This window comes from Salvelinus alpinus, chromosome 3 (genome assembly GCF_045679555.1).
Source record: "Salvelinus alpinus chromosome 3, SLU_Salpinus.1, whole genome shotgun sequence".
NCBI lineage: Eukaryota > Metazoa > Chordata > Actinopteri > Salmoniformes > Salmonidae > Salvelinus > Salvelinus alpinus.
The window spans coordinates 66,218,103-66,245,129 of NC_092088.1; the positions used below are offsets into that span (position 1 = coordinate 66,218,103).

The 27,027-nt window shown below is 41.8% G+C and overlaps 1 protein-coding gene and 1 pseudogene across 1 annotated transcript; one reads left to right on the top strand and one right to left on the bottom strand.

Annotated features, from left to right (window-relative positions):
• Positions 1–100: 100 nt before the first annotated feature.
• On the bottom strand, positions 101–4,528 carry irf1a (interferon regulatory factor 1a). The gene is made up of 8 exons (XM_071393741.1): positions 4,414–4,528; positions 3,933–4,032; positions 1,461–1,640; positions 1,257–1,349; positions 953–1,105; positions 778–830; positions 548–641; positions 101–415 (listed from the first exon to the last, which is right to left on the bottom strand). Exons 1-8 carry the CDS (start codon positions 4,498–4,500, stop codon positions 336–338), a joined length of 840 nt encoding a protein of 279 aa, XP_071249842.1. The 5' UTR covers positions 4,501–4,528; the 3' UTR covers positions 101–335.
• Positions 4,529–18,524: 13,996 nt separating this feature from the next.
• On the top strand, positions 18,525–26,499 carry LOC139571178 (KIF-binding protein-like; annotated as a pseudogene).
• The last annotated feature ends 528 nt before the right edge of the window (positions 26,500–27,027 follow it).

The window sequence follows — 27,027 nt, forward strand, 5'->3', positions numbered from 1 at the left end:
ATGTATCTTGAAGGGCATTTCCTGAGATACTGTGCTAATACTCTCCATTTAAGTTTCTAGAAGAGTTTGTAGTTATAATGAAAACAACTTTAAACATATAGGCCTTTTGTCAATTTAAGTTTAATAAAAGGCAAACATTTTAGGGGGGAAAAATCTATTCTACAATGACAGTTCAGCTTAATGTGATTAACTCAGTTTTTAATGTACTGTATGTGCTTACAGTTCATCTGAATACAGCATTATAGAATTGTGCTTGGCTTGGAAGAAAAATGTCTCCACCTTTTTCAGGGATTTTAGCATGGCAGTCTGTTAGATGCATGTTGCTCCCACTCATCTTATAGAAGTGGTCTTTGCTGTGCACTCTGTGTGTAGCAATCGGTCTGTAAGGGATACCCCAAGTAATCCATATCCTCACCTGTAGAGTGGAGGATAAACATATTGAGAAGAATTTCCCACCCCAAAAAGTTAACCATATCTGAGGAAATTATTTGAAAAAGTTGTCTGTTTAGAGAGTAAAGAGAAAGTAGGCAGTAGCCAAGTGCCTTACAGTAACAGTCCACCCAGCCGGTGGCTGCTGCCCTCCAGCTTCTGTTCTCATTAGACTGGCTCCAGTGCTCTATGGTTTTTAGGTGATCAACTATCTGCAGGAGCACATATCACTGGTTTAAAATTGTAGATGCATGGAATGTCATTTTAATTTATGTACATATATTAGCCATATTAACGAACTTACAAATGACAATTCTGAAATCACAGAAACTTCAACTGCTAGTTTACCTTGAATACAGCCTCTGCTTGCTCATTGTCGTCAGTGGTAGTATCAGATCTTTCTGTATACGTAAAAATAAGGCCATGCATAAAGTTATTTCTAGAAAGAAAAAAAGTAATGCGCTTGAACTACTTTTGTATGTACATACATTGGCACTTTAGCTATATACTTAGCAGCTCTTACCATGCACTTCAGGTGTTAAGGATGACTGGTGAGAGTAGGACTGTTCTGGTGACTGTTCATCCTTTATGGTGTTGTAGGCAGGGTAATTGTCATTGACATGAAATATACCAGGGCTGTGACTGGCCTGCCCACCTCTATACTTCAGGAAAACCTCTATGGAAACAGGGGTGACTGATGCTTAATTAAACATTGAATTTGACAGAAGGCTTGATACCAAGAGAACCAAATTCATTGATCAACACACCATAAGAGAATGCAGGACAGTGACTTTCTGCCAATACACTATGTAGTTATTTGTCCCTACCTGCAAATCTATCCAGTGGCGCACAAGAACCTGCGTGAGTTTCTGAGAGGGAGATCAGACTTTGTTTTATGGCAACATCTGACTCCTTTAGTCCTAGACAGCAACAAAATAAATGGCAGCAAATAACACGACTGTCATTATTATCACTGGGCTATATTCCGTCATTGAGATGTTTACGCTTGATAGCTTTCTAAAGCTACTCACCTTTTCTTTGTTTGGTCATTTTAATAAAAGGCAGCATCATGTAAACCCTGAAAGCATTACTGCCCTTCTTGATGCTCTTGTCTTGTAGCTCTTTCACATCGGGTAAAGAGTTCAGGGCACATCGGAAGTTGGCTTTCCATGTCTTCGGATCAGGCTTGTCTATCCCAGGTTTGTATCTGCCTTGAACCAAAGGGATAAAATTAATTAATCAAAGGAAAACTGAACGGTGTCATTTTACATACAAGCAAGGATGAGCAAGTATTGTTTTATCCCAAAGGTTCTCACTACTGACTTAGAAAACATGCACAAATACAGTGAGGGAAAAAAGTATTTGATCCCCTGCTGATTTTGTACGTTTGCCCACTGACAAAGAAATTATCAGTCTATAATTTTAATGGTAGGTTTATTTGAACAGTGAGAGACAGAATAACAACAAAAATATCCAGAAAAATGCATGTCAAAAATGTTATAAATTGATTTGCATTTTAATGAGGGAAATAAGTATTTGACCCCTTCTCAATCAAAAAAGATTTCTGGCTCCCAGGTGTCTTTCATACAGGTAACGAACGGAGATTAGGAGCACACTCTTAAAGGGAGTGCTCCTAATCTCAGTTTCTTACCTGTATAAAAGATACCTGTCCACAGAAGCAATCAATCAATCAGATTCCAAACTCTCCACCATGGCCAAGACCAAAGAGCTCTCCAAGGATGTCAGGGACAAGATTGTAGACCTACACAAGGCTGGAATTGGCTACAAGACCATCGCCAAGCAGCTTGGTGAGAAGGTGACAACAGTTTCTGTGATTATTCGCAAATGGAAGAAACACAAAAGAACTGTCAATCTCCCTCAGCCTGGGGCTCCATGCAAGATCTCACCTCGTGGAGTTGCAATGATCATGAGAACGGTGAGGAATCAGCCCAGAACTACACAGGAGGATCTTGTCAATGATCTCAAGGCAGCTGGGACCATAGTCATCAAGAAAACAATTGGTAACACACTATGCCGTGAAGGACTGAAATCCTGCAGCGCCCGCAAGGTCCCCCTGCTCAAGAAAGCACATATACATGCCCGTCTGAAGTTTGCCAATGAACATCTGAATGATTCAGAGGACAACTGGGTGAACGTGTTGTGGTCAGATGAGACCAAAATGGAGTTCTTTGGCATCAACCCAACTTGCCGTGTTTGGAGGAGGAGGAATGCTGCCTATGACCCCAATAAACCATCCCCACCGTCAAACATGGAGGTGGAAACATTATGCTTTGGGGGTGTTTTTCTGCTAAAGGGACAGGACAACTTCACCGCATCAAAGGGACGATGGACGGGGCCATGTACCGTCAAATCTTGGGTGAAAACCTCCTTCCCTCAGCCAGGGTATTGAAAATGGGTCGTGGATGGGTATTCCAGCATGACAATGACCCAAAACACACGGCCAAGGCAACAAAGGAGTGGCTCAAGAAGAAGCACATTAAGGTCCTGGAGTGGCCTAGCCAGTCTCCAGACCTAAATCCCATAGAAAATCTGTGGAGGGAGCTGAAGGTTCGAGTTGCCAAACGTCAGCCTCGAAACCTTAATGACTTGAAGAAGATCTGCAAAGAGGAGTGGGACAAAATCCCTCCTGAGATGTGTGCAAACCTGGTGGCCAACTACAAGAAACGTCTGACCTCTGTGATTGCCAACAAGGGTTTTGCCACCAAGTACTAAGTCATGTTTTGCAGAGGGGTCAAATACTTATTTCCCTCATTAAAATGCAAATCAATTCATAACATTTTTGACATGCGTTTTTCTGGATTTTTTTGTTGATATTCTGTCTCTCACTGTTCAAATAAACCTACCATTAAAATTATAGACTGATCATTTCTTTGTCAGTGGGCAAACGTACAAAATCAGCAGGGGATCAAATACTTTTTTCCCTCACTGTAGGTCAATTTGTTGCTCTTGTCAGTACAGATAAAAATTCTAGCAATTGATAAAATTATCCATATCTACAACAATGGAAATGGATTTTCCCATCCATAGATCTGAATACATCATAAACATTTAGTTTGACTTGTGTGACGTGTTTACAGGCAGATGGCTTTTCAGTGTTTCAGTTGCTATGGCCATTGTAGATTGAATATGAGAATAAGGCTCAAATCTTTGATAAGGTATAATCCATAAGGGTCATGTAAAAATGCAGAACTCTGTTCTTTAGGTCCATGATCCAAACACTAGACACAATGAAGTGGATATTTAGTGCTGACCTGGATGTATTATAATTTATAATATCAAGTATCAGTGACAAATATTGGAGCAAGCAAACTGATACATTTGCTGCTATTCTAACTTGCTTTAGAGATGTGATAAATGCACTTTACCGGCAACGGACCATGCGAAACTTGGGTATACATAATACCTTCATACCATGGTGGAAGAGAGCTTTTCATGGTGCAATCAGAGAGCTTTGTCCGTTGGTGTCTGAACTTGCTTCTTACCTGTGTGTATCGCCCAGTTTCGGAACAAAGTGGCGTCCTTCTCTATATTCCAACCATGTCGAGCCGCATGCTTCCAAGGAATCTGAAAAACTTGAGCTGTCTAAAGATCAAAGCAGAGTAGTCCAAATGGTAAACCTTTTATCTTTTCATATCTGGACTGTGACAAAAGCAGTATATTCCCAAAAGAAAGAAGTGAGACCTCTATTAGAGAGGGGACTTAAATTATATTGGCTATACCAGAAAGATATTTCACTTGAGATATGAGACCTGTTGGATATGGACCTAAGCATTTTCTGGTGTGAGTGAAGTCTTACAAAATATCTAACTTAAGCAAGATTTTTATGTATCAGACAGTGGACCTAAATGCATTTAAGTGTACAGTATAACCATACTACAAATGTACAAGAACAAAAGCAATGACAATCTGGATTATGACATTTTTATTGTAAAATGATTTAAAACATCTGAAACAATGTTTTACCTCATCACGCCAGGTGACCCCTGGGTATTTCCCAGACTGTATCTGCTCCTCAAGCCAGGGTCGCAGTCTTAGACGACCTTGATGCATCTTCTAATGAACCTAGGGTTGCAGTCTGCCTTACTTCACACCTGACATCCAATAAAACACATTTTGTACCAAAAGGTATTTGTATTATGTTCAACTACATCAACGTCTTGTCCAGGGGATTCAGCATTCAAAACTGTGCTTGATAAGTGAGTATGTGTATGTCCTGGTGATTATAAAATGAGGTGAGGAATGACCCTAAATAGTCAGGTGAATCTCTCAAAGATTATAACAAATAGAAATAAATACTGCATGACAGATTTTTTCTTAAACGATCCCACTCAACTAGTTATACAACTGACTCAATTCTGCAATCACCACACTGTTTAGAACATGCACGATTTTGTCCAACTAGACTGCTTTTAAGACATGAACCAGACCATGCTTAATAATGACTGATGTCTATGTTTTGTGATACTTATCCTTTCATATTTGACTATAATTGATCCCCTATTGATCCCCCCACTGTTTAGAATAATCCTGATAATAGCTACTTCACTAACCTGCGCATGGAATCCTCAAACCTCCTGTGTGCTCGCACTGATGGGGTTCCTTAAACTACCGGTGCCCACACTGACAGGTAGCTAGGTTTCCTGAGAAGTGCATTGTAATTTCAAGGAAACTCTATTACACCCACACAGCACCCTTTAAGGCCCCTCCTCTATGTACAGTGGAAAGAAAAAGTATGTGAACCCTTTGGAATTATCTGAATTTCTGCATAAATTGGTCATAAAATTAGATCTGATCTTCGTCTAAGTCACAACAATAGACAAACACAATGTGCTTAAACTAATAACGCACAAATGATTGTATTTCTTCTTGTCTATATTGAATACATCATTTAAACTTTCACAGTGTAGGTTGGAAAAAGTGTGTGAACCCCTAGGCTAATGACTTCTCCAAAAGCTCAGTCAGGAGTCAGCTAACCTGGAGTCCAATCAATGAGACGAGATTGGAGATGTTGGTTAGAGCTGCCCTGCCCTATAAAAAGCACTCACAAAATGTGAGTTTGCTATTCACAAGAAGCATTGCCTGATGTGAACCATGCCTTGAAGAAAAGAGATCTCAAAATACCTGTCACGACTTCGACCGAGGCAGGCTCTCCTTCCCGTTCGGGTGGCGTTCGGCGGTCGTCGTCACCGGCCTATTAGCTGCCACTGATCCTTTTCTCCCCCTCCCTATGTGTTTATTGGGTTCACCTGTTTTGTATTAGGGTTAATTAGTTGGGGTTATTAGTCAGCCGGCCCGCACGTTTCTTTGTGCGGGATTGTTTGTTTGTAAGTAGTGGTGTTGGTTTGGTGCTACGTGTTTTCTGGACTGTGTTCGTTTCCCCCGTGTCTGGGGTTGGTTAAGAAGTACACCCAGTGTGTTAGTAGGGTGGCCTAGTTTGTCCGTGTTCATTAAAGAACATTTGTATTTGCACCTGCTGTTTCCTGCGCTTTGACTTCACACTCCGACACCCAGGCCTTACAATACCTAAGATTAAGAATTGTTGACTTGCATAAAGCTGGAAATTGTTACAAAAGTATCTATAAAAGCCTTGATGTTGATCAATTCACGGTAAGACAAACTGTCTATAAATGCAAAAAGTTCAGCACTGTTGCTACTCTCCCTAGGAGTGGCCGTCTTACAAAGTTGACTGCAAGAACACAGCGCAGAATGCTCAATGAGGTTAAGCAGAATCCCAGTGTCAGCTAAAGACTTACATAAATCTCTGGGACATGCTAACATCTCTGTTGACGAGTCTACAATACCTAAAACACTAAACAAGAATGGTGTTCAAGGGAGGACGTCACGGAAGAAGCCACTGCTGTCCAAAAAAAACATTGCTGCGCGTCTGAGTTTCGCAAAAGAGCATTTGGATCTTCCAAGCGCTACTGGCAAAATATTCCGTGGACAGATGAAACTACAGTTGAGTTGTTTGGAAGGAACATACAACACTATGTGTGGAGAAAAAAAGGCACAACACTCCAACATCAAAACCTCACCCCCACTGTAAAGTATGGTGGAGGGAGCATCGTGGTTAGGGCTGCTTTGCTGCCTCAGGGCCTGGACAGCTTGCTATCATTGACGGAAAAATGAATTCCCAAGTTTATCAATACATTTAGCAGGAGAATGTAAGGCTATCTGTCCACCCATTGAAGCTCAACAGATGTTGGGTGATGCAACAGGACAACAAGAAAAAACACAGAAGTAAATCAACAACAGAATGGCTTCAAGAGAAGAAAATGCGCCTTCTGGAGTGGCCCAGTTAGAGTCCTGACCTCACTCTGATTGAGATCCTGTGTCATAACCTCAAAAGAGAGGTTCACACCAAACATCCCAAGAATATTGCTGAACTGATATGGTTTTGTAAAGCGGAATGGTCCAAAATTCCTCCTGACCGTTGTGCAGTTCTGAATGGCAACTACAGAAAATGTTTGGTTGAGGTTATTGCTGCAAAAAGGAGGGTCAACCAGTTATTAAATCCAAGGGTTCACATACTTTTTCCACCCTGCACTGTGAATGTTTACACGGTGTGTTCAGTAAAGACATGTAAACGTAACATTTTTTGTTTGTTATTAGTTTAAGCAGACTGCGTTTGTCTATTATTGTGACTTAGATGAAGATCAGATCAAATGACAAATCTATGCAGAAATCCAGGTAATTCCAAAGGGTTCACATATTTTTCTTGCCACTGTACATTATATACAGAAATATGACTCCCACACAAAAAAAACTAGATTGTAACAACTTGTAGCCTTACATACACTGAGTATACAAAACATGAGGAAAACCTTTCTAATATTGAGTTGCTACCCCTTTTGCCCTCAGAACACCCTCAATTTGTCGGGGCATGGGCTCTACAAGGGGTCGAAAACCGTTCCACAGGGATGCTTGCCCATGTTGACTCCATTGCTTCAGACAGTTGTGTCAAGTTGGCTGGATGTCCTTTGGGTAGTGGTCCATTGTTGATACACATGGGAAACTGTTGAGCGTGAAAAACCCAGCAGCGTTGCAGTTCTTGACACACTCAAACTGGTGCGCCTGGCACCTACTACCATACTTAGTTAAATATTTTGTCTTGACCATTCACCCTCAACGGTGCACATACACAATCCATGTCTCAATTGTCTCAAAGCTTAAAAATCCTTCTTTAACCTGTCTCCTCACCTTTATCTACACTGATTGAAGTGGATGCAACAAGTGACATCAATAAGGGATCATGCTTTCACCTGGATTCACCTGGTCAGTCTATGTCATGGAAAGAGCATGTTCTTAATGTTTTGTACACTCAGTGTATAACAGCGCTTTGGTCGGTGAAGCTTTATGCTAGAAAAGCTGTAAAATACCCAGGACATGACTCCAATGCATATGGAGATATCATTGATCCATTTCTTTGACATTCAGATTCTGAGCTAAAACCATAGTGGAGGAGACAAAAAATGCAATCTAATTCTGTCACCTTAAATTGATTAAGTTATTCACTTTCTGATTAAGCTATTCACAGGGTGGTGAAAGTGAAAATACTGCTCAGTGGCCAGGATGTGGACCATCAGACAAGACAAAGCTTTACGTGACCATTTCTTAAATTTATGAAGATAGTTTGATTACTGGCATATGCATTGAGAAGAGAAAAATACCATCTTGAGATATTATTTCAATGAATAGCTTGCATGAATGTTGTGTGATGAGGATGGATGGATACTGTGCCATGATATTGTTTGTTTACCAAATGGAACTTCAGTGTTGTGATAGAGTGTTGAGAGCTTGCAGTTTGGCTCATTGTGGCATACGGCAAAAAAATGTATCTTGTCTCCATGTGTCCACTTTCTGCTCAAGATTAATGGTCAGAATCAGTGGAGGCTGCTGAGGGGAGGACGGGTCATTACACTCGATTCTAACCAGTATTATGAGCCGTCCTCCCCTCAGCAGCCTCAGATTTCACTTGTATGTGTGTAACAGTATTGCTTCCGTCCCTCTGAGTGGAATCCTTTAAGAAACCTTAAAGCCTAAGGCTTTTTTTGCCGTTTTTCATTACCTTCACATTTTGGCTTCTACAGGCATTTATGTAAAAGGCACCATCAACTGTTTTAGGTCTATGGATTCAGCACACTGTCAGTGACAAAAAAATATGTCAAAACTAACTTTTGAGACACTTACACTTACACTTATAAGTGATAATGTGCCATAAAGGCAAAAAAATCTAAAAACTCATATTGAAATTCTTTGTTTTTTACTTGAAAAGCACTGCAAACTATAATGAACAAGATATCCAACACCAGATTGTGGTTCACCCAGGTCTTGAGTACCTCTGTAAGTTTTAGGGGGGGAAAATGTCAAACAAACCAACAACTACTGTCCACTGTCCACAACTGCTGAATACTGTCCACATCTGCTTTTCAACAGAACAAAAATCCCAATCACACAGAATTGTCATGTCTTTCACTCACATGTTATGCCACAGTTGGAAGCCATTCCTAATGTCACATTGGGTCACCTCATTAGTGGGACTAGTTCCCCATCTACTGGCCTTTCATGTGTATTGCGCCTTAGGGAAAGACTTTATAGGCATTGTTGTTGTACATGAAGTTGCAGCTGATTTTTTTTGTTTGTTAAAGGGTCCTGTACCATCTCTTGTGGGGCACAGTGTAGTACCAAAGATTTTTACAACTACACCAAGATGGGGCTTCCGAGTGGCGCAGCAGTCTAAGGCATTGCATCTCAGTGCTAAAGGCGTCACTACAGACCCTGGTTCAACCCTGGGCTGTATCACAACCAGCTGTGATCAGGAGTCCCATAGGGCAGTGCACAATTGTCTCTTTGCTTATTTCCTTTAGGGAACGCCTACTCTGTGAAATGCACATGAGCAATAACGCAATTCGCCTTTGCTCTACTTCTAAACAAAAATTACTTTGGCAAAGTGTAAAGTCTACAAAACGCAGTCCACTCTGTCCGTAACAGATTTTAGTTTTGTGAACAGAAAACTGTGTATTGAGATCAAATGTTTAATTGATGAGAAAATTAGCAGAATGTTGGCCAAAATTGGTAGTGAGTGGAAATGTCAAGCGGATGCTTCAAATTTATACATCCGGTGAAATATCTGTCTCATTGTTCTGTCTGTGGTAGTACTGTAGTGCCCATCCACCTGGTGAAGAGGTGGTTGCCATCTCTGATCCACCTCAGTGGGGTGGTTGTTTGGTCTGGCTCATCTAAAATTGATTTAGAAATTAGTTCTACATTGTAAAAATGTTGCCACATTTCAAAAGCAGAAAATCCTTCATTACCAACATTTTTTTTCCAGTGGTGTTTTTATCCCTCCATTCAGCTCAGTGGTGTGAAGGGGATAATGTTATAACCTGCCCACCGAGGTAAAGACAGTTTCAGGTTGGATATTCAACGGATATTTGCCTGTAGATTTCCTTACATCCACCAACAGTAGTTAGGGACCGTCAACATAGTGACAAATCAAATGTTTCAAATTTCAATAGCTCTTTAACCATTACTCCGAAAACATTAAAAACTGGTTGTAGCTAACCCGATGGCATAGACACACATTGCACACACTTTCTTTTTTTGATTTACATCTCGCACTATTTTAAATTATTTATTTAGATTTTTGAATTTCAATAGCTCATTGGTCATTGGTCACCTACTGACTTCACACAAGGTTCAGAATGTCCACTCAGTGGGCCTACACATTGCACACCCTTTAGTTTATCCATTTTCATTTCACATGATTTTACATGAATTTTTCTAAATGTAAAATTTCAATAGCTCCTTGGTCATGTGACCTAATGACTTCAAACAAGGTTCAGAATGTCCACTCAGTGGGCCTACACATTGCACACCCTTTAGTTTGTCAATTTTCATCTCACAAGATTTTACATACATTTTTCAAAATTTTAAATTTCAATAGCTCCCTGGTCATGTGACCTAATAACTTCAAACAAGGTTCAGAATGTCCACTGACTACCCTTCTATATTGCACACCCTTTAGTTTGTCAATTTTCATCTTTCATTTTCATTCATTTTTAAAAAATACATTTTACCCCCTTTTCTCCCCGATTTTCGTGGTATCCAATTGCTAGTAATTACTATCTTGTCTCATCGCTACAACTCCCATACGGGCTCGGGAGAGACGAAGGTTGAAAGCCATGCGTCCTCCGAAACACAACCCAACCAAGCCGCACTGCTTCTTAACACAGCGCGCCTCCAACCCGGAAGCCAGCCGCACCAATGTGTCGGAGGAAACACCGTGCACCCGGCTCCCTTGGTTAGCGCGCACTGTGCCCGGCCCGCCACAGGAGTTGCTGGTGCGCGATGAGACAAGGATATCCCTACCGGCCAAACCCTCCCTAACCCGGACGACGCTAGGCCAATTGTGCGTCGCCCCACGGACCTCCCGGTCGCGGCCGGCTGCGACAGAGCCTGGGCGCGAACCCAGAGTCTCTGGTGGCGCAGCTAGCGCTGCGATGCAGTGCCCTGGACTACTGCGCCACCCGGGAGGCCATCTCACAAGATTTCACATGAATTTTTCAAAATGTAAAAACATTCAATGCAGTATGACGAATTAGCCATCCATTGTGTTATATCAAATCAGCCAAGATCTCAGAAAAAAAATTGTAGACCTCCACAATTTCTAAACGCCTGAACGTACCACGTTCATCTGTACAAACAATAGTACTCAAGTATAAACACCATGGGTCCACGCAGCCGTCATACCGCTCAGGAAGGAGATGCGTTCTGTCTCCTAAAGATGAACGTACTTTGGTGCGAAAAGTGCAAATCAATCCCAGAACAACAGCAAAGGACCTTGTGAAGATGCTGGAGTACAAAAGTATCTATATCCACAGTAAAACGAGTCCTATATCGACATAACCTGAAAGGCCGCTCAGCAAGGAAGAAGCCACTGCTCCAAAACCGCCATAAAAAAAGCCAGACTATGGTTTGCAACAGCACATGGGGACAAAGATCATACTTTTTGGAGAAATGTCCTCTGGTCTGATGAAACAAAAATAGAACTGTTTGGCCATAATGACCATCGTTATGTTTGGAGGAAAAAGGGGGACGCTTGCAAGCCGAAGAACACCATCCCAAACATGAAGCACGGGGGTGGCAGCCTCATGTTGTGGGGGTGCTTTGCTGCAGGAGGGACTGGTGCACTTCACAAAATAGATGGCATCATGAGGGAAGAAAATGATGTGGATATATTGAAGCAACATCTCAAGACATAAGTCAGGAAGTTAAAGCTTGGTCGCAAATGGGTCTTCCAGATAGACAAGCATACTTCCAAAGTTGTTGCAAAATGGCTTAAGGACAACAAAGGGAATGCTACCAAATACTAATTGAGTGTATGTAAACTTCTGACCCACTGGGAATGTGATGAAAGAAATAAAAGCTGAAATAAATCATTCTCTCTACTATTATTCTGACATTTCACATTCTTAAAATTAAGTGGTGATCCTAACTAACCTAAGACAGGGAATTTTTACTTGGATTAAATGTTAGGAAAAGTGAAAAACTGAGTTTTAATGTATTTGGCTGAGGTGTATGTAAACTTCTGACTTCAACTGTATATATGCCTTGTTAGGGAGATTAAGTATCATACATAAGGTGTTATGTAGTCAAAAAAGTGTGTTATTGTTGACAATACTGTGTTTACATGATGACACACACTATTTACTTTAAAGTGACAGAAGGACCATAAATATTCAAGTGTACGTCATCAGAAACATTCAACTACAATTCCAGTTAACTACATAATGATATTACATGTCCTTAGACTTGGTTAGGTGCACATCTAATGTACTTGTTCATCTTTCATACTGTATGAATTTTTTTACACAATATGTTTTGAATTGTGATTAAACAAATGCGTATTGTCATGTTATGACTAGTATTTATTACCTCACCCATAAGCATTTGTGGGGCTGCAGAGTTTTAAACTCTGAATGATGGAGAAGGAAAGAGGACTTTTTGTCTGTAGACCTCACAACAGCAACCGTCACCTCGCAATTGTTTCTTCGCCGCAGAGCTGTGACCTGCAATATGCAAATGAAACACATTTAGAAGAGTTATTGCCCTCTTAAACATGAACTGAAAACAAAATATCGCAATCCTTTAACATTTGGGGAAAAAAACATTGTCACTTTGTGCTTGCATGTCATCTTTCTAGTCCTCTAGAGTCTCTGCATCACCTTCTGTCCCTGTCTGGAGTAATGATCTAGTTGGTGTTGACTGAATTTCTGGCCATCATCAATATTTCCCTTTCCATTGTCATCTTTATTTGCCAGTTTCATGACACGCTCTGTTTCTAATGTGTTGTTAACTCTGTAATTTTGTTGTTGTATGTTTTCTGTAATGGCAATAACAAGTAAATGAATCACTATGTCGATACCTTTACGTCACTCAGAAATACAAAAAGTTATCAAAATGTAAGTTGATCACTGCACAGGAAAACTGTAGTTTCAACGTGTAGTTGTGGTTGGAATGTTATACATTTTGGTGTTACACAAAAGACATAGGAATTTATTTTCCCAGTTAGAAATAGTAGGTCATGCATCAAATAACTATTTTCATCAGAAAAACAAACCCTCAAATGCACTATAGCATTTTGTACGTTGTCTGCAGGTGGCTTGTTGTGAATGCACTCAAATATCAAGTCATTATCAAGTTATGTAAACTGCATGCTAATACTCACAGTAGAAGGATTTGTGTTAATGTGCAGTATATGAAAGTGATGCTATGAAAATGATTATTTCACGTTATCAAGCTCACTCTGACTGACAAATCCCTGCCTATTACTGTGATTAAAAAGAGCATATGAAACATTGTTTTTCATGAGGCCTACCTGAGCGCCTTCCTTTAAGCACCTCTGTTTGAACACCTCTCCTGTCCTTGATCCATTCCACATACAGCCATTTGCGGATCTTTTCAGTGTCCATGTGAAAGATAGTTATTGCGAGAATGGAACATTTGTTAAATAAAAAAATAAAAAAGTTTAACACCCATGTAAATGAAGGCCTGCAAAGCTTACAGATTTAAGTCTAATAGCATTAGATGAAAGTAGACAAACATCAGAGTGTGCGATATGAAGGCATAGTCAGTGGACATTCTGAACCTTGTTTGAAGTCATTAGGTCACATGACCAAGGAGCTATTGAAATTATACATTTTAAAACATTCATGTAAAATCATGTTAGATGAAAATGGACAAACTAAAGGCTGTACAATATGTAGGCCCACTGAGTGGACATTCTGAACCTTGTTTGAAGTTAGTAGGTCACATGACCAAGGAGCTATTGAAATTCGAATGTAAAAAAGTTTGCACTTTGTTTATGCTCCCTAACTAATTCAACTAGGAATACAAAATGCTGCTCACAGTTCCACATTTTTATTCGCTTTGGAAAGCGAATTAATGTCCAAATCGTGAAAATAAGACCCGTGCAATGTTTGAAAGCGCGAATATCCGTTGAATATCCAACTTCAAACTGTCTTTACCTCGGTAACCTGCCCTATGCTATTGTTTTCTTGTAGTGGTAGCGGTTTAGAGGAAGTTCTGTGCTGTGAAAATGTAGTATATTTGGCATTCAATGTACATTTTCTTTGCTGTAGCCTATGGGCCTATTCTAATATAAAATAAACCCTGTATCACCAAGTGTGTATATTGTCAATATCAATATAGTGAAATAATAAAATGCCTTGGGGTTGAGGAAAGTCCTGTGCTGTGAAAATATAGCATAGTATGCTACATTGTAGATTTTTTTTTGCTGTAGCCTCTAATGATATAGGCCTTTTTCAATATAAAATCAACACTGTATCACCAAATGTGTATATTTGAATTTACAATTGAATTTATCAGTTAAATATATATAGTAACGGAACAAAGTTATTGTAGACTAGGCTAATAAAATGCATTGGACGTTACGTTATCGACACAGTAAATAGTAAATGTTTTAAAATAAACCAAATAGCCAATGCGTTACGACACAGTAAATATTTCCAAATAATATTACAAGTATAACAAGAAAACTGTCTGGATCAGATTATCTCTTTCCTTCTTACATTTCTTCAAAGTTGCATCTAACGCTTGTTTCGTGGTGAATGATTTACTTTCCATATTTCTTCGTGCACAAAACAAACAAAAACATAATATCTGCCTCACCGCGACTAAGAGTTCCATCACTCACTTGCAGCGTTCAAAACATCTGGGAACTCGGATAATATAGAATGCCATTAGCTAACTGAAAAATCCTGTTTAGTTTTTTTCCCTTAGCACTACACAGCTGATTGAAATAATCAAAGCTTGATGATGTGTTTGTTATTTAAATAAGCTGTAAAGGACCAAGTTTGGGAAACCCTGGTATAGAAAAAGGCCCGAGTTCCCGAGTTGGAATTCCGAGTTGAATGACCGTTCAAATCGATCTTTCCCAGTCGGGGGTCGTTTTTTTCCGAGTTCCATTGGTTTTCAACGCACTGAAGTCGGAAATGTCCGAAATGTCCGAGTTCCCAGAAAGCCGATTCCAGATTATATTTTGGATTGGAGATGTTTGATATGAGTCTGGAAGGAGAGTTTACAGTCTAACCAGACACCTAGGTATTTGTAGTTGTCCACGTATTCTAGGTCAGAACCGTCCAGAGTAGTGATACTAGTCGGGCGGGCGGGTGCGGGCAGCGAACGTTTGAAAAGCATGCATTTGGTTTTGCTAGCGTTTAAGAGCAGTTGGAGGCCACAGAAGGAGTGTTGTATGGCATTGAAGCTCGTTTGGAGGTTAGTTAACACAGTGTCCAAAGAAGGGCCAGATGTATACAGAATGGTGTCGTCTGCGTAGAGGTAGATCAGGGAATCGCCCGCAGCAAGAGCGACATCGTTGATATACAGAGAAAAGAGTCGGCCCGAGAATTGAACCCTGTGGCACCCCCATAGAGACTGCCAGAGGTCCGGACAACAGGCCCCCCGATTTTACACACTGAACTCTGTCTGTGAAGTAGTTGGTGAACCAGGCGAGGCAGTCATTTGAGAAACCAAGACTATTGAGTCTGCCGATAAGAATACGGTGATTGACAGTCGAAAGCCTTGGCCAGTCAATGAGGACGGCTGCACAGTACTGTCTTTTATCGATGGCGGTTATGATATCGCTTAGTACCTTGAGCGTGGCTGAGGTGCACCTGTGACCAGCTCGGAAACCGGATTGCACAGCGGAGAAGGTACGGTGGGATTCGAAATGGTCAGTGATCTGTTTATTAACTTGCCTTTCAAAGACTTTAGAAAGGCAGGGCAGGATGGATATAGGTCTGTAACAGTTTGGGGTCTAGAGTGTCACCCCCTTTGAAGAGGGTTTCCAATCTTTAGGGATCTCAGACGAAACGAAAGAGAGGTTGAACAGACTGGTAATAGGGGTTGCAACAATGGCGGCGGATAATTTTAGAAAGAGAGGGTCCAGATTGTCTAGCCCAGCTGATTTGTTCGGGTCCAGGTTTTGCAGCTCTTTCAGAACATCCACAATCTGGATTTGGTTGAAGGAGAAGCTGGGAGGCTTGGGCAAGTAGCTGCGAGGGGTGCAGAGCTGTTGGCCGGGGTTGGGGTAGCCAGGAGGAAAGCATGGCCAGCCGTAGAGAAATGCTTATTAACATTTTCGATTATCATGGATTTATCGGCGGTGACCGTGTCGCCTAGCCTCAGTGCAGTGGGCAGCAGGGAGGAGGTACTCTTGTTCTCCATGGACTTTACTGTGTCCCAAAACTTTTTGGAGTAAGAGCTACAGGATGCAAATTTCTGTTTGAAAAAGCTAGCCTTTGCTTTCCTGACTGGCTGTGTGTATTGGTTCCTGACTTCCCTGAACAGTTGCATATCGCGGGGACTATTCGATGCTATTGCAGTCCGCCACAGGATGTTTTTGTGCTGGTCAAGGGCAGTCAGGTCTGGAGTGAACGAAGGGCTATATCTGTTCTTAGTTCTACATTTTTGGAAAGGGGCATGCTTTTTTAAGATGGTGAGGAAATTACTTTTAAAGAACGACCAGGCATCCTCGACTGACGGGATGAGGTCAATATCCTTCCAGGATATCTGGGCCAGGTCGATTAGAAAGGCCTGCTTGCAGAAGTGTTTTAGGGAGCGTTTAACAGTGATGAGGGGTGGTCGTTTGACCACGGACCCATAGCGGATGCAGGCAATGAGGCAGTGATCGCTGAGATCCTGATTGAAAACCGCAGAGGTGTATTTGGAGGGCAAGTTGGTCAGGATAATATCTATGAAGGTGCCCATGTTTACGGATTTAGGGTTGTACCTGTGGTTTCCTTGATAATTTGTGTGAGATTGAGGGCATCTAGCTTAGATTGTAGGACTGCCAGGGTGTTAAGCATATCCCAGTTTAGGTCACCTAACAGAACGAACTCTGAAGATAGATGGGGGGCAATCAATTCACATATGGTGCCCAGGGCACAGCTAGGAGCTGAGGGGGGTCTATAACAGGCGACAACAGTGAGAGACTTATTTCTGGAGAGATTCATTTTTAAAATTAGAAGCTCGAACTGTTTGGGCATAGACCTGGAAAGTATGACAGAACTTTGCAAGCTATTTCTGCAGTAGATTGCAACTCCTCCCCCTTTGGCAGTTATATATTGACGGAAAATGTTGTAGTAGGGTATGTAAATCTCAGAATTTTTGGTGGCCTTCCTAAGCCAGGATTCGGACACTGCAAGGACATCAGGGTTGGCGGAGTGTGCTAAAGCAGTGAGTAAAACAAACTTAGGGAGGAGGCTTCTGATGTTAACATGCATGAAACCAAGGCTTTTTCGATTACAGAAGTCAACAAATGAGAATGCCTGGGGACACGCAGGGCCTGGGTTAGCCTCCACATCACCCGAAGAGCAGAGGAGGAGTAGGATGAGGGTACGGGTAAAGGCTAGCTAAACTGGTCGTCTAGTGCGTTGGGGACAGAAAATAAAAGGAGCAGATTTCTGGGCGTGGTAGAATAGATTCAGGGCATATGCAGACAGGGGTATGGTGGGGTGCGGGTACAGTGGAGGGTTTTTCTTTATTTTTACTATTTTCTACATTTAATCAGAACAACAGTTTTCATCTGTGCTAACATAGTTGCAAAAGGGTTTTCTAATGATCAATTAGCCTTTTAAAATGATAAACTTGGATTAGCTAACACAGCGTGCCATTGGAACACAGGAGTGATGGTTGCTGATAATGGGCCTCTGTACGCCTATGTAGATATTCCATTAAAAATCAGCCGTTTCCAGCTACAATAGTTATTTACAACATTAACAATGTCTACACCGTATTTCTGATCAATTTGATGTTATTTTAACAGACCAAAAAAATCTAATGCTTTTCTTTCAAAAACAAGGACATTTCTAAGTGACCAAACTTTTGAACAGTAGTGTATGTCTGCATCATTTCCAATCCCCCATATATTTTGGGGGTAAATATACAGTACCAGTCAAAAGTATGGACACACCTACTAATTACAGGGTTTTTCTTTATTTTACTATTTTCTACATTGTAAAATAATAGCGAAGACACCAAAACTATGGAAAAACACATATGGAATCATGTAGTAACCAAAAAAGTGTTTAACAAATCAAAATATATTTTAGATTTGACATTCTTCAAAGTAGCCACCATTTTCCTTGATGAAAGCCTTGCACACTCTTGGCATTCTTTGCACACTCCATTGCTTTTCCAACAGTCTTGAAGGTATGGTGGTAGGGTATTTGTATATTTATTTTTCAAGCAAACTATAAGAGAGTTGTACTCCAGTCTAGTAGGTGGCGGTAATGCAACATATTGGATGCCAACCGCCGTTAAACCTCATCGAAGAAGAAGACCGCTCTCGTTGACTTCTCAAACCCCAGCCTGATCTGTTTGGTCTGTTTCGCAAGCATTCCCGGAAGTGTTGCGATGTTGCGCCTCTGGGTTTAGAAACTCTGTGACTTAACGCTCATGCATGTTTTCTGTTGCAAAACGCATCGCTACCGTGTGCCCTAATCAAATTAATATGACCCTACCCAACTACGGGATCCCGCTTGGGTTTTACAGAAATAAAAAACATGGCTTCCACATACAGTGATGAATGGAGAGCAGTGTGTGACATGTTTTGTAATGCTCAAGATCTCTTTGAAGTAGAATCAAGAAAAGACCCAGAAAACTACCCTTTTCGATCAAAGTATAAGGCAAGGGAGCTTTTAGAAGATATATACTGCTCCTTGAAGAATTTCGATGTCGGTGAACACGAGAGCGTCAATGATGAAGCAGACCAGCGCCCGACAGATCAGCCCATTGACCGAGGAAATGAGGAGAGCTTTGGGAGAGGCCACTGTGGAGACTCCCCAGACGGATCAAGAGTAGCTAAACTCGGGACGGTGGAGTATTATCTTGGTGTAAACCACGTTGAAACAGAAGAGCTGTCTGCTGGAGAGGAACATTTTATGAATTGCATGACATTGCAGGAAAAGTGCAGCATATCACCAGAGAACATGTCTTTGTTCATCCAAGTCAGGGTAATGACAGCTAAAACCTATGTTGGCCTTCATTAAGCATGCAACTAGCAGTCCAGTGCATAAAATGTGCCTAATCTATGCACACACATTGGCATTGGCTAAAGATAATGAAAATAATGAAGTAGTCAAATGTTGTGGACTGACATATATATATCTTTTTTTTTTTGAATCAACTGGGCATTCTGTGGGCAGGTAGGGATGAAATTGAGAGAACCCAATGATTTTTGGAAACTGCAGAAGCATTGTATATTTGTTACATACTGCTAGCTACCTAGAGCTACCCGGAACCCTACTAATTCCACGACTGGGCTATCGACGTCACGAAGAGGCAAAAACAGACTTACCTCCATCGCGACATCCCCCAAAGGCTAACTTGCTAGCCCCGGTCTGCTAACTGCTAGCTTGTCGGCCCCGGTCTGCTAACTGCTAGCTTGCCTGCCACGGTTTGCTAACTGCTAGCTTGCCTTCCCGGTCTGCTAACTGCTAGCCCCTGCTAACTGCTTGCTTGCTAACCCGGTCTGCTAACTGCTAGCTTGCCAGCCCCGGTCTGCTAACTGCTAGCTTGTTTAGCCCCGGCCTACTAACTGTTAGCTTGTTAGCATCGGCCTGCTAACTCTCTGAATCGCCGTGTCCCCAGTAAGCCCAACCACTCACTGGACCCATATGTTCACTTGGCTACGCATGCCTCTCTCTAATATCAATATGCCTCGTCCATTACTGTCCTGGTTAGTGATTACTGTCTTATTTCACTGTAGAGCCTCTAACCTTGCTCAATATGCCTTAACCAACCATGTTGTTCCACCTCCTACATATGCGATGACATCACCTGGTTTAAACGTCTCTAGAGACTATATCTCTCTCATCATTACTCAATGCCTAGGTTTACCGCTAATGTACTCACATCCTTCCTTACCTTTGTCTGTACACTATGCCTTGAATCTATGCTATCGAGCCCAGAAACCTGCTCCTTTTACTCTCTCTTCCGAACGTGCTAGATGGCCAGTTCGTATAGCATTTAGTCGTACCCTTATCCTACTTCTCCTCTGTTCCTCTGGTGATGTAGAGGTTAATCCAGGTCCTGCAGTACCTAGACCCACTCCCACTCCCCAGGTGCTCTCATTTGTTGACTTCTGTAACCGTAAAAGCCTTGGTTTCACGCATGTTAACATTAGAAGCCTACTCCCTAAGTTTGTTTTACTCACTGATTTAGCACACTCTGCCAACCCGGATGTCTTAGCCGTGTCTGAATCCTGGCTTAGGAAAACCACCAAAAACCCTGAAATCTCCATCGCAAACTATAACATTTTCCGCCAAGATAGAACTGCCAAAGGGGGCGGTGTTGCAATCTACTGCAAAGATAGCCTGCAGAGTTCTGTATTACTATCCAAGTCTATACCCAAACAATTCGAGCTTCTACTTCTAAAAATTCCCCTTTCCAGAAACAAGTCTCTTACTGTTGCCACTTGCTATAGACCTCCCTCTGCCCCCAGCTGTACCCTCGATACCATATGTGAATTGATTGCCCCCATCTATCTTCTGAGCTCGTGCTACTAGGTGACCTAAACTGGGACATGCTTAACTTCTTTGGGCTGCAAGCCCGAAGCCGGGCACAATATGACAACAGCCACTTCAAGTGCAGGGCGCGAAATTCAAAAGATATTTTTTTGAAATATTTAACTTTCACACATTAACAAGTCCAATACAGCATATGAAAGATAAACATCTTGTGAATCCAGCCAACATGTCCGATTTTTTAAATGTTTTACAGCGAAAACACCACGTATATTTATGTTAGCTCACCACCAAATACAAAAAAGGACAGACATTTTTCACAGCACAGGTAGCATGCACAAAACCAACCTAACTAACCAAGAACCAACCAAACTAACCAAGAAACAACTTCATCAGATGACAGTTTTATAACATGTTATTCAATAAATCTATGTTTTGTTCGAAAAATGTGCATATTTGAGCTATAAATCAGTTTTACATTGCAGCTACCATCACAGCTACCGTCAGAAATAGCACCGAAGCAGCCAGAGTAATTACAGACACCAACGTCAAATACCTAAATACTCATCATAAAACATTTCTGAAAAATACATGGTGTACAGCAAATGAAAGACAGGCATCTTGTGATTCCAGCCAATATTTCCGATTTCTTAAGTGTTTTACAGCGAAAACACAATATAGCATTATATTAGCTTACCACAATAGCCAGAAACACAAGCCATTTACCAGAAGCAAATGTTAGCGATCGTAACAAACCAGCAAAAGATATATAATTTTTGACTAACCTTGATAAGCTTCATCAGATGACAGTCCTATAACATCAGGTTATACATACACTTATGTTTTGTTCGAAAATGTGCATATTTAGAGCTGAAATCAGTGGTTATACATTGTGCTAACGTAGCATCTTTTTCCCAGAATGTGCGGATATTTTTATGACACTCAACTATTCTGACCAAATAACTATACATAAACGTTACTAAAAAATACATGTTGTATAGGAAATGTTAGATACACTAGTTCTTAATGCAATCGTCGTGTTAGAATTCTAAAAATAACTTCATTACGACATCCAGCTTAGTTATAGCGAGAGAGTGCCCAAAATCTGGGCGCAAACTACTAGTACAACATGTTCGACAGATATATGAAATAGCATCATAAAATGGGTCCTACTTTTGACGATCTTCCATCAGAATGTTGTACAAGGGGTCCTTTGTCCAGAACAATCGTTGTTTGGATTTAGAATGTCCTCTTCTCCAGTCAATTAGCACGGAAAGCTAGCAAAGTGGCGCGAAGCTCTCCTTCCTGAACATACGCAGACAAAGCAACACGCCTAACGTCCCGAAAAAAATTCAATAATCTAATAAAACTATATTGAAAAAACATACTTTACGATGATATTGTCACGTATCAAATAAAATCAAAGCCGGAGATATTAGTCGTCTATAACGACAGCTTATCAGAAGGCAATACCAGGTCCCTTCTCGCGCTCTCCAGAAAACAGGAAACTGGTGACACGTCATACAAAGAGCTTTTATTCCACCCCAGATCAAGTTATAGAAAGAGAAGAGAAGAGAATTTCAATAAGCATTTCTCTACGGCTGTCCATGCTATCCACCTGGCTACCCCTACCCCGGTCAACAGCCCGGCACCCTCCACAGCAACCCGCCAAAGCCCCCACCATTTCTCCTTCACCCAAATCCAGATAGCTGATGTTCTGAAAGAGCTGCAAAATCTGGACCCCTACAAATCAGCCGGGCTAGACAATCTGGACCCTCTCTTTCTAAAATTATCTGCTGAAATTGTTGCAACCCCTATTACTAGCCTGTTTAACCTCTCTTTCGTATCGTCTGAGATTCCCAAAGATTGTAAAGCTGCCGCGGTCATCCCCCTCTTCAAAGGGGGTGACACTCTAGACCCAAACTGCTACAGACCTATATCTATCCTACCCTGTCTTTCTAAGGTCTTCGAAAGCCAAGTTAACAAACAGATTACCGACCATTTTGAATCCCACCGTACCTTCTCCGCTATGCAATCTGGTTTCAGAGCTGGTCATGGGTGCACCTCAGCCAAGCTCAAGGTCCTAAACGACATCATAACTGCCATCGATAAGAGACAGTACTGCGCAGCCGTATTCATCGACCTGGCCAAGGCTTTCGACTCTGTCAATCACCACATTCTTATTGGCAGACTCAACAGCCTTGGTTTCTCAAATGATTGCCTCGCCTGGTTCACCAACTACTTCTCTGATAGAGTTCAGTGTGTCAAATCGGAGGGCCTGTTGTCCGGGCCTCTGGCAGTCTCTATGGGGGTGCCACAGGGTTCAATCCTCGGGCCGACTCTTTTCTCTGTATACATCAATGATGTTGCTCTTGCTGCTGGTGATTCTCTGATCCACCTCTACGCAGACGACACCATTCTGTATACTTCTGGCCCCTCTTTGGACACTGTGTTAACTAACCTCCAAACGAGCGTCAATGCCATACAACTCTCCTTCCGTGGCCTCCAACTGCTCTTAAACGCAAGTAAAACTAAATGCATGCTATTCAACCAATCACTGCCCGCACCTGCTAGCCCGTCCAGCATCACTACTCTAGACGGCTCTGACTTAGAATACGTGGACAACTACAAATACCTAGGTGTCTGGTTAGACTGTAAACTCTCCTTCCAGACTCACATTAAGCATCTCCAATCCAAAATTAAATCTAGAATCGGCTTCCTATATCGCAACAAAGCATCCTTCACTCATGCTGCCAAACATACCCTCGTAAAACTGACCATCCTACCGATCCTCGACTTCGGGGATGTCATCTATCAAATAGCCTCCAACACTCTACTCAACAAACTGGATGCAGTCTATCACAGTGCCATCCGTTTTGTCACCAAAGCCCCATACACTACCCACCATTGCGACCTGTACGCTCTCGTTGGTTGGCCTTCGCTTCATACTCGTGGCCAAACCCACTGGCTACAGGTTATCTACAAGTCTCTGCTAGGTAAAGCCCCGCCTTATCTCAGCTCGCTGGTCACCATAGCAGCACCCACTCGTAGCACGCGCTCCAGCAGGTATATCTCACTGGTCACCCCCAAAGCCAATTCCTCCTTTGGTCGTCTTTCCTTCCAGTTCTCTGCTGCCAATGACTGGAACGAACTGCAAAAATCTCTGAAGCTGGAAACACTTATCTCCCTCACTAGCTTTAAGCACCAGCTGTCAGAGCAGCTCACAGATTACTGCACCTGTACATAGCCCATCTATAATTTAGGCCAAAAAACTACCACTTCCCCTACTGTATTTATTTATTTATTTTGCTCCTTTGCACCCCATTATTTCTATTTCTACTTTGCACATTCTTCCACTGCAAATCTACCATTCCAGTGTTTTACTTGCTATATTGTATTTACCTCGCCACCATGGCCTTTTTTTGCCTTTACCTCCCTTATCTCACCTCATTTGCTCACATTGTATATAGACTTATTTTTCTACCGTATTATTGACTGAATGTTTTGTTTATTCCATGTGTAACTCTGTGTTGTTGTATGTGTCAAATTGCTATGCTTTATCTTGGCCAGGTCGCAGTTGCAAATGAGAACTTGTTCTCAACTAGCCTACCTGGTTAAATAAAGGTGAAATAAATTATTTATTTTTTAAACATGAAAGAGGTAAGCATGAGACTGTCTATGTGCAATTTCCCTGCCTATGCATAATTTTCCTACATTATCATTTTCTTTCTGGGGTAAGAGCAAGCAGCAGCATCATCATCATCAGGCCTCATCATCTGTCATCTGGAAGGCCAGCTGTGGTGCATTCTATGTGGTTTACTGTCCCGGCATACTGAATCCTATGGCATCTGTTTAAATGTGACCTTGACAATTCAGAGTGGATAATCTATAGTTTTTTTCCCCCTCCCCTTTTTTTCGCAACTCCCAATGGACCTCACTGAGTTCTTTGTGGCAGAGGAAGATGCATTACCACAACAGGAGAGGATAAAGAGGTAGAGAAGTCATTCTAGTGTGGAGTCTTTCATAAATGACAGAAAGAAGTGACGTTGCTCTTTTAACTTTAACTTTTCACTCTCTTCAAACAGATTTGAAATGGCCTACACCCACACACTGTACTATCTTGCACAAATGTACAAGAACTTGGAGCTGTATGAGAAGCTGGGGGCAACTGACACAGCACTCTTCAGAGACAGCTGGAATTCAACCAGTTCATTCCTCTGGAATGGGCCATCAACGCTGCCACGTTACCGCAATATTACATCACCAAGGTAAATTATAAACTGTATGTAATCTCTTCATCAAGATGAATTACTTATCATTTCTTTACAGTGCGTAAATGACTTGATTTCTTTATAATGACATTTCTATAGATTAAACATATTTCTCTTCCCACCACTTTGTCTGCCAGACCCTCTACATGGAGGGCAGGCACTGTCTATCTGCTGCCATTGTCATAGCAGAGGTCCCCTCAGAAGCCGCTGCCCAGGAGAGTAAGTTCTCACTCTAAAGTTATATACTCAGCCTTGACTGTATATGTTCATTCTGAAATGTTTGTATGTTGTCGATCATTCTGTACTCATTAACACACATCTCAAACCTTTGTGTTTAGGTGAAGATGAGGCTGAGAAACGAGACCAACTTAGACAGAAGAGAGCCGAAATTGCAAGGTGTTGGATAAAATACTGTCTTCATTTGTTGCAAGATGCCAAGAAACTTCTCGAGGTAATTTAGACATCTTTAAACAATATGTAATTTCGTAGATGAGTAGCCTATATTGTGAGACAATATCTAATTTGTATGCCTGCTGCTCTGTGCAGGACAACATTGGAGAGCTAGAGGTGGATCGACAGGCGGAGCTGAGAGCGACACAGCTACAAGAGGAGGAGGAGGAGAAGGAGAGAGGAAGGAAGAGTGCTGTTCTGTTTGGTTCCATTGACACCTTTGACTCCATCTGTGGCCTGGAAGAGAAGGTGAGTTGTGTGTTCCTCGTCAACTTTGAGGAGGCCCGCGCAATCTTTCTGGTTGGCCAGGCCTACGTAAACCAAGCTAAGGAGTACTTTGAGATGGATGGCCAGGTCACAGATCACATTGAGATTCTGCAGGACCACAGCGCTCTCTTCAAGGCCCTGGCATTCTTTGAGGAGGACCTGAAGCGGCGCTGCAAGATGCACAAGTGGCGGGTGGACATGATGGAGCCCTTCTGCAAAGATCTGAACGCCCAGTACTACCTCCTCATCTGCCGCCAGCTGCAGTTTGAGCTGGCCGAGGACCTACTACGAGATGATGGATCTGAAGCTGGCCATGGCCAACAAGCAGGACGACCTGGACGCTCACACGGTCAAGACGTTTAACCACCTCTGCTCCTCCTCCACCAGGTTCTACCAGATGTTCCTCGACTGAGTCAGCTCGCCAGAGGGCAAGTGGCCGGATAAATTGGAGGACGAGGTACTGAGGCCGGTCCTTGTGGCTAAGTTACGGGTGGCTCGTCTCCACAGCAGGCTTATCTCGACCAGCACAACCGTTCAGCTGGAGAACCTGAACTGCTCCCTGGAGTGCTACAATTTTGTGGTCCAGTACTGCAAGGACAACCCAGAGGCCAAAATCGCCATCGAGACAGAGCTGGAGCTGAGCGAAGAGATGACCAGCCTTCTGCCGCTCAAGATCAACCGACTCAAGGCAAAGATGGCCTCCTCTAACTGACTCTGAATGTGCCCTAAACTCCACACTACAACGCCTGGTTAAACACCCCTATCATATATTAAATATGTCATTCTCCTCAATCCCCATTTGATGTTCTGCATTTCCTGATGACTAATTAACCACACCTTTTAATAACTGAAAATAATTAGTTATATGCATGATGCCACATTCATTGCCTAATTTATTTGTTCTCCTGGCTGGTGAAAATAACTATAATGTTGTATGGTTTGTAGATATGTAGCTAAAAACAATATAATGGAAACATGAATTAACTGATGTGATATTTGTTTTGAAAAGGATCTGTCTATTTCCAACTGACTACCGAATCCCTAAATAAACATAACTTGCAAATAACCTTTTCTTGCCTCTCAAAAGCTTTCATTGTTGGAAGTTATTTTGAACAAATCAAGTATGATTTATCACATGCCCCGAATACAACAGGTGTAGACTTTACCATGAAATGGTATGAAAGTTAATATAGATTAGCAAAAAAAGGGAAATAGTAACACAATAAAATAATAACGATGCTATATACAAAGAGTACCGATACCAAGTCAATGTGCAGGGGTATAAGGTAATTGAGGTAATATGTACATGTAGGTAGGGGTAAAAGTGACTAGGCAATCAGGATAAATAATAAACAGTAGCAGCAGCGTGTGTGAAAGTGTGTGTTGTGTGTGTGAGTGTGTTGGAGTGTCAGTGTAGTGTGTGTGGGTAGAGTCCAGTGAGTGTACATAGAGCCAGTGCAAGAATGTCAGTGCAAATAGTCCCCAATTAGGTTGGTTATGACGATCTGTTTCTGTTCTTGACAGCAAGTGACAATTGT